The sequence below is a fragment of the Mirounga leonina genome, unplaced genomic scaffold, assembly GCF_011800145.1.
Source record: "Mirounga leonina isolate KUSES-001 unplaced genomic scaffold, KU_Mleo_1.0 Mir_126, whole genome shotgun sequence".
In the NCBI taxonomy this organism is placed as follows: Eukaryota; Metazoa; Chordata; class Mammalia; order Carnivora; family Phocidae; genus Mirounga; species Mirounga leonina.
The window spans coordinates 24,854,580-24,865,984 of NW_023270314.1; the positions used below are offsets into that span (position 1 = coordinate 24,854,580).

At 46.5% G+C, this 11,405-nt stretch overlaps 1 protein-coding gene across 5 annotated transcripts in view; it reads left to right on the top strand.

Annotated features, from left to right (window-relative positions):
* The window catches only part of CSAD (cysteine sulfinic acid decarboxylase), a 27,558-nt gene extending 18,200 nt beyond the window's left edge, over positions 1–9,358 (top strand). For all 5 annotated transcript variants that reach the window (XM_035002568.1, XM_035002566.1, XM_035002569.1 and 2 more), the window contains 10 exons: positions 150–265; positions 758–837; positions 1,153–1,207; positions 5,855–5,971; positions 6,048–6,112; positions 6,410–6,491; positions 6,902–7,101; positions 7,297–7,348; positions 7,474–7,563; positions 8,673–9,358. In XM_035002568.1, coding sequence (XP_034858459.1) covers positions 150–265; positions 758–837; positions 1,153–1,207; positions 5,855–5,971; positions 6,048–6,112; positions 6,410–6,491; positions 6,902–7,101; positions 7,297–7,348; positions 7,474–7,563; positions 8,673–8,846 — 1,031 coding nt within the window. In that variant the 3' untranslated portion in view covers positions 8,847–9,358. The remainder of the gene's footprint in view (positions 1–149; positions 266–757; positions 838–1,152; positions 1,208–5,854; positions 5,972–6,047; positions 6,113–6,409; positions 6,492–6,901; positions 7,102–7,296; positions 7,349–7,473; positions 7,564–8,672) is intronic.
* The last annotated feature ends 2,047 nt before the right edge of the window (positions 9,359–11,405 follow it).

Here is an 11,405-nt window from a genome sequence, read left to right on the forward strand (position 1 = left end):
TGTTTGGGGTTATCAGCAGGCCCTTCGGAGATCCCTGGGAGCCTATCACTCATGCTTCTTTGATCAGCTCTCCTGGGTGGAGAGGTCAGGGGGAGCAAGCTCCAGTTTTGACCCACGGCTCCTCCCTCTTACCACCTTCCCTGCGACAGGTGGCTCCATCTCCAACATGTATGCCGTGAACCTGGCCCGCTATCAGCGCTACCCGGATTGCAAGCAGAGGGGCCTCCGGGCGCTCCCACCCCTGGCACTCTTCACATCAAAGGAGGTGGGAAGAGGCATAGACCTACCCTGGGCTCCTGATGCTAATGTCCAGCCAGCTGAGTCTGCCTGCCCAGACCCATCTGCAGGGCCAGCCTGCCTCCAGGCAGAAGTGCTTCCTTCTAGTCAAGGGGCCGAGTAAACGCTCCTGTTCACCTTGCCTTCTGAGTGGAGGTAGCAAAGGGACAATGAGTGCCACAGACATAGTCCACACCCTTTCTACTCAGAGTGTGGTCTGTGGACTAGTAGCAGCAGTATTACCTGGGAGCTTGTCAGAAATGCAGACTCGCAGGCCCCACCCCAGACACGCTGAATATGAATCTGCATTTGAACCAGACATCCTAGTGATTTGGAGGCACACGAACATTCGAACATTCGAGAAGCCTCGGTCTTCAGAGTCTTATCTGTTGCAGTTCACACATTTACCAGTGTCTCTCTCCTCCCTATCCTCCCTGCCCTCTTGCCTCTAGCCTAATCTGCCCTCTGCCTTTCTCCATAGTGTCATTACTCCATCAAGAAGGGAGCTGCTTTTCTGGGACTTGGCACCAACAGTGTCCGAGTAGTCAAGACAGATGAGAGGTAAAGGTCCTTCTGTTCACATGGCTCAGACCCAGCCTGGCACAGCACGCCCTCCTGCTGTTAGAAGCTCTGGCCTCAGGCCCATGCCCCAAATGGGCTTTTCTCCCCTCTCTGTTCCTACACAGTTGCCCCTTCTGTCTGTCAATGCCTGCTGGAGTCTCTCGCCCTGTCCCCTGAGGTCCGCTTACCCCTCTTAGGAAAAAATCAACATTATGGCCTCTGTGTAGCTAACCCCACATTACCCTGCTCTCAACAGTTCTGCCTCCTAGCTGAGAAAACCAATTACTTCTTTACCCAATCAGTTTTCTTTTCCAGAGGGAAAATGGTTCCTGAGGATCTGGAGAGGCAGATCAGTCTGGCCGAGGCTGAGGTGAGTGAGTGAGGGGCGCTGAGACAGTGGAGCAGAACCCCTTGGTCTTTTCTTGGAGGCTTCCCTGGGCTCTCCCCACTCAAGGTGCTGCTCAATCCCTCTTCTTCTTCTTTTTTTTTTTTTTTAAAGATTTTATTTATTTATTTGACACAGAGAGACACAGCGAGAGCAGGAAACACAAGCAGGGGGAGTGGGAGAGGGAGAAGCAGGCTTCCCGCAGAGCAGGGAGCCGGATGTGGGGCTCGATCCCAGGACCCTGGGATCATGACCCAAGCCGAAGGCAGACGCTTAACGACTGAGCCACCCAGGCGCCCTCAATCCCTCTTCTTGACCTCTGTGCCCATCTCCCCTGTGGGCTGAAGTAATCAGTGGGAAGCCTGAGGAATGAGGACACTCTATGCTGCTCTTGGGGACTTTGCCGAGACCCATGGGCAGGACCAGACCCCAAGAGTCAGGAGCAAGCCTGAGTCACTGAGCATAATATAGAACTTATCACATAGGGTTTTTGCAAACATTACATGAGTTAGTATAAATGCACTTGGAACAGTGAAGGACTATATAAATACTACTGCCCATTATTGTTTTTATTGTTATTATTGGAGTACTGCATAGCCATTTAAAAGAATAAGGTGGGTATATGTATACCAACATGAAAATACCTGCACTATATATTTAAGTAAACCTATATAAAGTATATATAGCATGTTACAGTACAGAATAAACACTTTGAACCTATGGTTATTTATTTTTACTTTTTAAAAATTTTTAAAAAGATTTTATTTATTTGAGAGAGAGAGAGAGAGCGTGCACAGGGGTTGGGAGGGGCAGAGGGAGAGGGAGAAGCAGGCTCCCCACTGAGCAGGGAGCCCTATGCGGGCTCGATCCCAGGACCCTGGGATCATGACCTGAGCCGAAGGCAGATATGAGCCACCCAGGCGCCCCAGAACCTATGGTTATTTAGAATAATGTATACTTATTGATATATTGATGTTACCTCTGAGTAGCAGTGTGAGCAGCAACTAGAATAGTGGAGTACCACTTTTATTGTACAAATAAATCCTTTTTTTTTTTTTTTTGGTAATTGCTGTATTGAGATATCGTTCACATGCCGTACAATTCACCCACTTATAGTGTCCAATTCAGTTGTTGTTTTTTTTTTTTAAAGATTTTATTTATTTATTTGAGAGAGAGAGAATGAGAGAGAGAAAGCACATGAGAGGGGGGAGGGTCAGAGGGAGAAGCAGACTCCCCGCCTAGCAGGGAGCCCGATGCGGGACTCGATCCCGGGACTCCAGGATCATGACCCGAGCCGAAGGCAGTCGCTTAACCAACTGAGCCACCCAGGCGCCCCTAATTCAGTTGTTTTTAACAGAGTTATGTAACCATCGCTACAATAAATATTAGAACATTTTGGGGTGCCTGGGTGGCTCAGTCGTTCAGCATCTGCCTTTGGCTCAGGTCATGATCCCAGGGTCATGGGATCGAGCCCCATATCGGGCTCCCTGCTCTGCGGGAAGCCTGCTTCTCCCTCTCCCACTCCCCCTGCTTGTGTTCCCTCTCTCACTGTGTCTCTCTCTGTCAAATAAATAAATAAAATCTTTAAAAAAAAAAAAAAGAACATTTTCATCACCCCCAAAAAGAAACCACACACCCTTTAGCCATCAATCCTCAATTTTCCCCAAACCTCCTACTAGGCAACACTCAGCGAGTTTGTGTCTCGATGGATCTGCCTATTGTAGATTTTTCATATAAATGGACTTACACCATGCATGGTCTTTTGTGATGAACTTCTTTTACTTAGCATACTGTCTTCGAGGTTCGTCCTTGTAGAGTCTCTCAGCGCTTCATTCCTTTCATTGCTGGATAATATTCCATTGTCTTGGATCTACCACATTTCATTTATCTGTTCATCAGTTGATGGACATTTGGGTTTCCACTTTTTAGCAATTCTGAGTAACGCCCCTCTGACCATTTGTGTACAAGTGTGTGTGAACGTATGTTTTTCATTTCTCTTGGTTATATACCTGGGGACAGAATTGCTGACTCATCTGGTAATTCTGTATTTAACTTTTGAGGAGCTGCCAGCCTGTTTTTTCAAAGTGGCTGTACCAGTTTCCAGCCCTACCAGCAGCAGATGAGGGTTCCAGTTTCTCCACATTCTCACCAACACTTGTTATTTCTTTTTTTCCTAGTCTGTTTGTTTGTTTCAATTGAAGTATGATTAATATAAAGTGTGAAGGTAGTTTCAGGTGTACCACCTATTGATTCAACAGTCTGTTTATACAGTACTCAGTGCTCACCACGATAAGTGTACTCATTATCTGTCACCATGCATTATTACAATATTATTGACTAGACTATGCTGTGTTTTCATCCCAATGACTTGTTTATTTTATAACTGAAAGGTTGTACCTCCTAATCCACTCTATCTATTTCACCCGTCTCCCCCAACCTCCCCTCTGCAACCACCAGCTTGTTTTTTGTGTTTGAGTCTGTTTCTTTCCTTCTCTGTGCATTTGTTTTGTTTTTTAGATTCCACATATAAGTGAAATGATATGGTTTTTGTCTTTCTCTGTCTGACTTATTTCACTTAGTATTATACTCTCTAGGTGCATCCATGTTGTTGCAAATGGCAAGATCTCATTCTTTTTATGGCTGAGTAATATTCCATGCACGCTCAAACACACACACACACATATGTATACTACATCTTCTTTATTCATCTATTGATGGGCACTTAGGTTGCTTTCATATCTTGGCTACTGTAAATAATGCTGCAATAAACATAGGGGTACATATATCTTTTCAAATTAGTGTTCTCATTTTCTTTGGGTAAATACTCAGTAGTGGAATTATGGATCATACGGTAATTCTATTTTTAAGTTTTTGAGGAACAGTGTCTGCACCAGTTTACATTCCTACCAACGGCACAGGGGCTCCCTTTTCTCCACATTGTTGCCGACACTTGTTTCTTGTCTTTTCAATTCTAGCCATTCTGACAGGTGTGAGGTAATATCTCATTGTGGTTTTGATTTGCATTTCCCTGATGATGAGTCATGTTGAGCATCTTTTCATGTGTCTGTTGGTCATCTGTATGTCTTCTTTGAAAAAATGTCCATTCAGGTCCTCTGTATTTATTTATTTGTTTGTTTATGATTGTTTTAATTTTTATTTTTTTAAAAGATTTTATTTATTTATTTGACAGAGAGAGACTCAGCGAAAGAGGAAACAGAAGCAGGGGGAGTGGGAGAGGGAGAAGCAGGCTCCAGGCCGAGCAGGGAGCCCGATGTGGGACTCGATCCCAGGACCCTGGGATCATGACCTGAGCCGAAGGCAGACGCTTAACGACTGAGCCACCCAGGCGCCCCTGTTTGTTTATGATTTTTAAGTAATCTCTACACCCAATGTGGGGCTTCTGCTTTTTTCCTTTCCAATCTGGATGCCTCTTATTTTATTTTCTTACCTAATTGCCCTGCTAGAACTTTAGTATAATGTTGAATAGAAGTGGGGAGAGTGGGCATCCTTGTCATGTTCCTGATCTTAGGGGGAAGGCTTTCAGTCTTTCAGCTTTGAGTACGATATTAGCTGTGGGTTTTTTGTAGTTGCCCTTTATTAGGTTGAGAATGTTCCCGTCAACTCTTAGTTTGTTGAGTATTTTCATCAAGAAGGAGTGTTGGATTTTGTCAAATGTTTTTCTGTGTCTATTGAGATGTGTTTTTTTCCCCTTTATTCTGTTGATAAGAGTGTATTACATTGGGGCACCTGGGTGGCTCAGTCGTTAAACGTCTGCCTTCGGCTCAGGTCATGATCCTGGGGTCTTGGGATTGAGCCCTGCATCAGGCTCCCTGGTCGGGAAGCCTGCTTCTCCCTCTCCCACTCCCCCTGCTTGTGTTCCTCTCTCACTGTCTCTCTTTCTGTCAAATAAATTTAAAAAATCTTTAAAAAAAAAAGAGTGTATTACATTAATTGATTTTTGGATGCTAAACTGAGCTTGTGCTCCTGGGACAAATTATTTTGTCATAACACAATTTTTTTATATGTTGCTGATTTTGGTTTGCTAGTGTTTTGCAGATTTTTATATCTATGTTCAAAGAGATATTGTCTGAGGTTTTCTTGTGATGTTTCATCTAGTTTTGGTATCAGGGTAATACTTGCCTCATAGGATGAGTTCAGAAGTGTTCCTCTTCTGTTTTTTAGAATATTTGTGAAGAACTGGTATCAGTTCTTTTTTAAATTATTATAGAATTCATCAGCAAAGCCATATGGGCCTGGGCTTTTCCTTGTGGTCGTTTTTAAAGATAAAAATTCAAGTTCTTCATGAACTTTTGTACCATTAGAATTTTTTAAATAGCATTTTGATCTTCAAGACACTAAAAGTTTTTGGAAGTGTGTGAGCTTTGGAAATAGACCAGCAGACAGACCTAGGATTGAATTCCATCTCTGGAGCTTCAGCTTGGGGGTGAATTTCTTAACACCTCTGAATCTGAGTGTCCTCACCTGCGAACTAAGGGGGACGGTAGCATGTTGTAAGGTTGAAAGGGCCCAGGCCAGGCCTGCAGTAAGAGTTAGAGACGCCTCGGCCCTAGAACCTGGGTGGCTTTTTAGATCCCTTCACAGTCTCTGTCTCCTCCTGCGTTGTTGCCACAGGGTGCCGTGCCGTTCCTGGTCAGTGCGACGTCTGGCACAACCGTGCTGGGGGCCTTTGACCCCTTGAACGCGATTGCTGACGTGTGCCAGCGTCTCGGGCTGTGGCTGCATGTGGATGTGAGTGAGCCTTGGGCCTGAGGGGGGGGTGGGCTGAGCCAAGGCCAAGGCCCACGTTATTCCTTTTGCTCCACAGGCCGCCTGGGGTGGGAGCGTCCTGTTGTCACAGACACATAGACATCTCCTGGATGGGATCCAGAGGTGCATACGGCCACCTACTTCCTGAATCCCACCCTTCAATTCCTTGACCCAGAGAATAGTCCTGGACTAGGGCTCTTCCGATGAGAAGGAGGGAAGGAGGTTGGTGGGAGGGGCGCTGGAGAGATGGTGGACTGGGGCTGGGAAGTCAGACATCAGACGTGGGAATTCTTCCTGACTGCTGGGCCGGGGTGAGACTCAAGCCCCTTCACTGAAGATATGGTAAAGGAGGGGGGCTCTGGTTGAGGAGCAGCCAGTTGATCCAGCTTTGCTCTGCCCCCCCGACCCCTACCCCTGCAGGGCTGACTCGGTGGCCTGGAATCCTCACAAGCTTCTGACAGCAGGCCTGCAGTGCTCAGCTCTTCTTCTCCGGGATACCTCGGTGGGTCGGCCCTGCCCTCTCCTCACTCCACCTCCCACCCTGGATCTCTGTTTTTTTCTCTGGCCCACCTTCGAGAGGGTCCTGGCCTTATTATGTCCTCCTCACCATCCCGTCTGAAGCCCAGTATCCGTGACCAGCCTCATCCCCTGTACTGCCCCCCCCCCCACTGTGGCCTGTCTTCAAGCAAAGGAAGAGGTTTCCAGCTTGCAGTTGTAATTGAAGGGATCCTAGGCTGAATCTGGGAAGAATTCTGGGTATTGGGAGAAAACCCAGAGAAAGGGGCCTAGTGGCAGGGAAAGAATGGGTGGTCTGAGCTAAGAAATCCCCGTGTGCAGCTCTGGAGGAGGCCTCGGTGTGTGTGTGGGGGGTCTGACAGTCTTCCCCACACTCCCCCCCACCCCAACCAACAGAACCTGCTTAGGCGCTGCCACGGGTCCCAGGCCAGCTACCTCTTCCAGCAAGACAAGTTCTATGACGTGGCTCTGGACACTGGAGATAAGGTGGTGCAGTGTGGCCGCCGCGTGGACTGTCTGAAGCTGTGGCTCATGTGGAAGGCACAGGGCGGGCAAGGGCTGGAGCGGCGCATCGACCAGGCCTTTGCCCTTGCCTGGTAGGAGTGGGGGCGCTCCTACCTCTCCCCTGGCGTTCCGTCTGGTCCGTCCTGCCCCCACCCACTGCTCTGCTCCTCCCATTTTTCTTGTTCTTGGGGTTTCTGGGTTCATTCTCTGCGTCTCTTCTGCTTCTGTGTCTCTGCTTTTCCTCCTCCATGTGTGATTTCTTTCTCTCTCTCTCTCTGTGTTCGCAGGTACCTGGTGGAGGAATTGAAGAAGCGAGAAGGATTTGAGTTGGTTATGGAGGTATGCATCCTCCTCCCCACCCCAGGCTATCCCACACAGCAAAGCCCTGATGGGGGAAGAGGGGCAGTAAGGGAGGATCATCCCCCTTCCACAGCTCACCCCTTCTCCTCCCTCATTCCTCCCAGCCGGAGTTTGTCAATGTGTGTTTCTGGTTTGTGCCCCCCAGCCTGCGGGGGAAGCAGGAGAGCCCGGATTATAGTGAAAGGCTGGCTAAGGTAGGCTCTCTCTTCTGGTCTCTGGTTATAGCCCACTTTAGGGAACTGTGATGCTTCTGGTGTGTTTCTGCCCCCTGCTGGCTGTGAGTGGCATGGCAGGTCCCTTTGCTAGTCTTGCTCCTGAGGTGGGGCTGTGAACTGGAAGACAACCCCAACTGGTCCTCATTTCTGTGGGGGTGGGGATAGGAAATAAGGTATGTTTCTGGAAAATGAAAAGAAGACAGAGAGGGATGTTACAGGAGAAGTCACCAGTGTGTAGTACGTAGTCCATGGGAGTTCTGGGAGCTCGGGCCCAGGACAGCCGTATGAAGCCTTATTCCCTGATGCTGGGGGCAGAATAACTGTATAAGGCCGGTCCAGACATGCCTTCTAGAGGCAAGGAGATACGTCCTGTCCCTAAGGATAGATTGGTGCTAGGTGCTGCAGATGATCTGAAAGGACAAGAATGTTCTTGCCCTTAAGGGGTTATTTAGAAAACTAGAGTTACCTATCTGAAACCAATATGTTCAAGGCAATCTTGTAAATTACATGTTAGATTACAGGGTACAGATCACAGATATTCCAGGAATTCAGAGAGGGGAGAAGAAGGTGTTAAGGATGACAAAGGCTAGATGTTAGAGTAGAGCAGTGCTGGGAGTCAGGGAACAGTCAGGATTTGGCAGAAAATGGCCCGTGTGACAACTTGGAGATATAGGTAAGATAGGAAATAATGCAGAAGCTGGAGAAGGGGGCGCCTGAGTGGCTCAGTCGTTAAGCGTCTGCCTTCGGCTCAGGTCATGATCCCAGGGTCCTGGGATCGAGTCCCACATCGGGCTTCCTGCTCAGTGGGGAGCCTGCTTCTCCCTCTCCCATTCCCCCTGCTTGTGTTCCTGCTCTCGCTATCTCTGTCTCTGTCAAATAAATAAATAAAATCTTAAAAAAAAAAAAAAAAGAAGAAGAAGCTGGAGAAGGCCAAGCAGGCAGGATGTAGTGGGAAAGGTGACCTGGGGCCAGGGTCAGGAGCTGAGCGATGAGTGCTCCCTCAGAAAGGTACCTGAGCGAGAGGGAAGTGCACCTAGGGGAGCGTGCACTGAGGCTGCAGCTGGAAGTTCTCTCCAACCCTTCCACAGGTGGCCCCAGTACTCAAGGAGCGCATGGTGAAGGAGGGCTCCATGATGATCAGCTACCAGCCCCATGGGACCCGGGGCAACTTTTTCCGCATGGTTGTGGCCAACCCTGCGCTGACCCGGGCTGATATGGACTTCCTTCTCAACGAGCTGGAAAGGCTAGGCCGGGACCTCTGAGCCTCCTCCTCCTCCTCCTCCTTGCTGCTGGCCCTGACCACCCCCCCGCCCCCCCGCCGCCCCGTCTCTGTGCATTCCCTTCCTGTGTTTTCAAGAACAGACTGACTTAACAACCTTTCTGTGCCTTGATCCACTAACTCTCTAATTAAATATTTGCTACTAGGAGAATATTTAAATAAACTACAGTATATCCAGATGATGGAATGGTACTCTGCCATTAGAATTATGTTTACAAACAAGATTTTTATTGATATGAGAAAAGATAATTTTAATATAATGCTATATTGAAAAAGCTGGATACAAGACTTTGTATATAGTAATATCTCAGTGGTGTTCATACATAGAAGACTGATAAAATGAAATATGTCAAATATTAATAATTTTCCCTGGGATGGGATTATAGGCAATTTAAAATTAATTTTTTATACATTTTGTGCTCTTCCCTTTTATTACATAATTAATATGCATTACTTTTATAATGGGGAAATAATAAAGTTAAACCTTCAACTATATTATTTCGGAATGTTTTGAAGTTTACCTTTTATCAAATAATAGAGAATGTGAAATTTTTTTTTAAAGGGGCACCTGGGTGGTTCAGTTGTTAAGCGTCTGCCTTCGGCTCGGGTCATGATCCCAGGGTCCTGGGATCGAGCCCCGCATCGGGCTCCCTGCTTGGTGGGAAGCCTGCTTCTCCCTCTCCCACTCCCCCTGCTTGTGTTCCCTCTCTCGCTGTGTCTCTCTCTGTCAAATAAATAAATCTTTAAAAAACAATTTTTTTAAAAAGGGAGGTGTAAGAGAGGCTAAAAATAAGAAATTTTTTTCTTAAGAAATCTATAGCAGGAGAGGAAAGACCAAAAGTGGAGTAGTTCTAAATTAACTGTACTTTAGTGACATTGAAAACAAAATGGGTACTGATTATATGTTGAGACCAGAGCCTTGTCCACTTATCCCTCTTGAAAAATCCTCACACACAAGGAGGAATTTGCCTTCTGTAGGGGTGCCTGCCTGCCTCAGTAGTAGAGCATATGACTCTTGATCTTGGGGTTGTGAGTTCTAGCCCCATGTTGGGTGTAGAGATTTCTTACTTACTTATATACATACATATACAAATTTAAAAAAACAGATTTTCCTTCTGTAATTTAAACAATAGAAACCAAGTTTAAAAAAAAAGAAGGGGCGCCTGGGTGGCTCACTTGGTTAAGCGTCTGCCTTTGGCTTAGGGCATGATCCCGGAGTCCCGAGATGGAGCTCAGCTTCTCCCTCTGCCCCTCACCCAGTTCGTTCTCTCTCTCTCTTTCAAATAAATAAATAAAACCTTAAAAAAAAAAAAAAAAAAAAAAGCCCAGCAACCAAACATCCATTTTACACTTACATCTTGGGCTGGTGTTGCTTTTCAGTCATTTTTGGGAAAGAGGCAATTAGCTACACAAGTTATTTGCTTTGTTTTTTGTTGTTGTTGTTGTCGTCCAAGGTTTATTGATGATATTACAGCAGAAAGATTCAAATGGCTCCACGAGGTGTTTTGAAATTCATCCCAACTCTAGGCTGAGTGACCTGCAGTTTGGGCAAACTGCCAAAGTCCAAGACCTTCAACATTTCCTTAGTGTCAGGATCCACTTCCATGATCTCCTGCCCCCAGGCTGAGACCTCAGGAATGGAATTCTCCCTCCTTTCTCTCCTCCTCCTGCAGCTTGGTGGAAACCCCTCTCACTGGGCCTCTCTGAATCCGCTCCATCTGACGTGTGACAGGCTGTTCTCTTGTTGCAGAGTTTCTTGGTGGGAATAATGGCGTCTCCTCGCACACAGGCTTGTTGGTGTGGAAGAGGTTGCCCAGGTGCGTGTAGTACTTCTTTTTTTTTTTTTTAAAGATTTTATTTATTTATTTGACAGAGAGAGACACAGCGAGAGAGGGAACACAAGCAGGGGGAGTGGGAGAGGAAGAAGCAGACCACCTGCGGAGCAGGGAGCCCGATGTGGGGCTCAATCCCAGGACCCTGGGATCATGACCTGAGCCGAAGGCAGACGCTTAACGACTGAGCCACCCAGGTGCCCCACTAAGCCCTATTCTTAAAGAGTTCGATGTATCTGCAAAATGTCTTAAACTTAGTGAAAAAGACAAATTTAAAAAAATCCTTATTTTCAACTCAAAACAAAGCTAGAAAGCAAAAATAAAACCAAAATCTTCAGGATACCTGGGTGGCTCAGTTGGTTAAACGACTGCCTTCAGCTCAGGTCATGATCCTGGAGTCCCAGGATTGAGTCCTACCCACTGAGCAGGGAGCCTGCTTCTCCCTCTCCCACTCCCCCTGCTTGTGCTCTCTCTCTCTGACAAATAAATAAATAAATAAATTAATTAATTAATAAAATCTTTTAAAAAAATCTTCAAAATTCTTAAATCATCTCCATTTGAGAAATATTTTTAAGAGGTCAGAAAGACAAGACCTAGTATCAGTTAATCACCAGCTTTTCTCCAGCTTTTTTTTTTTTTAAGATTTTATTGATTTATTTGACAGAGAGAGACACAGTGAGAGAGGGAACACAAGCAGGGGGAGTGGGAGA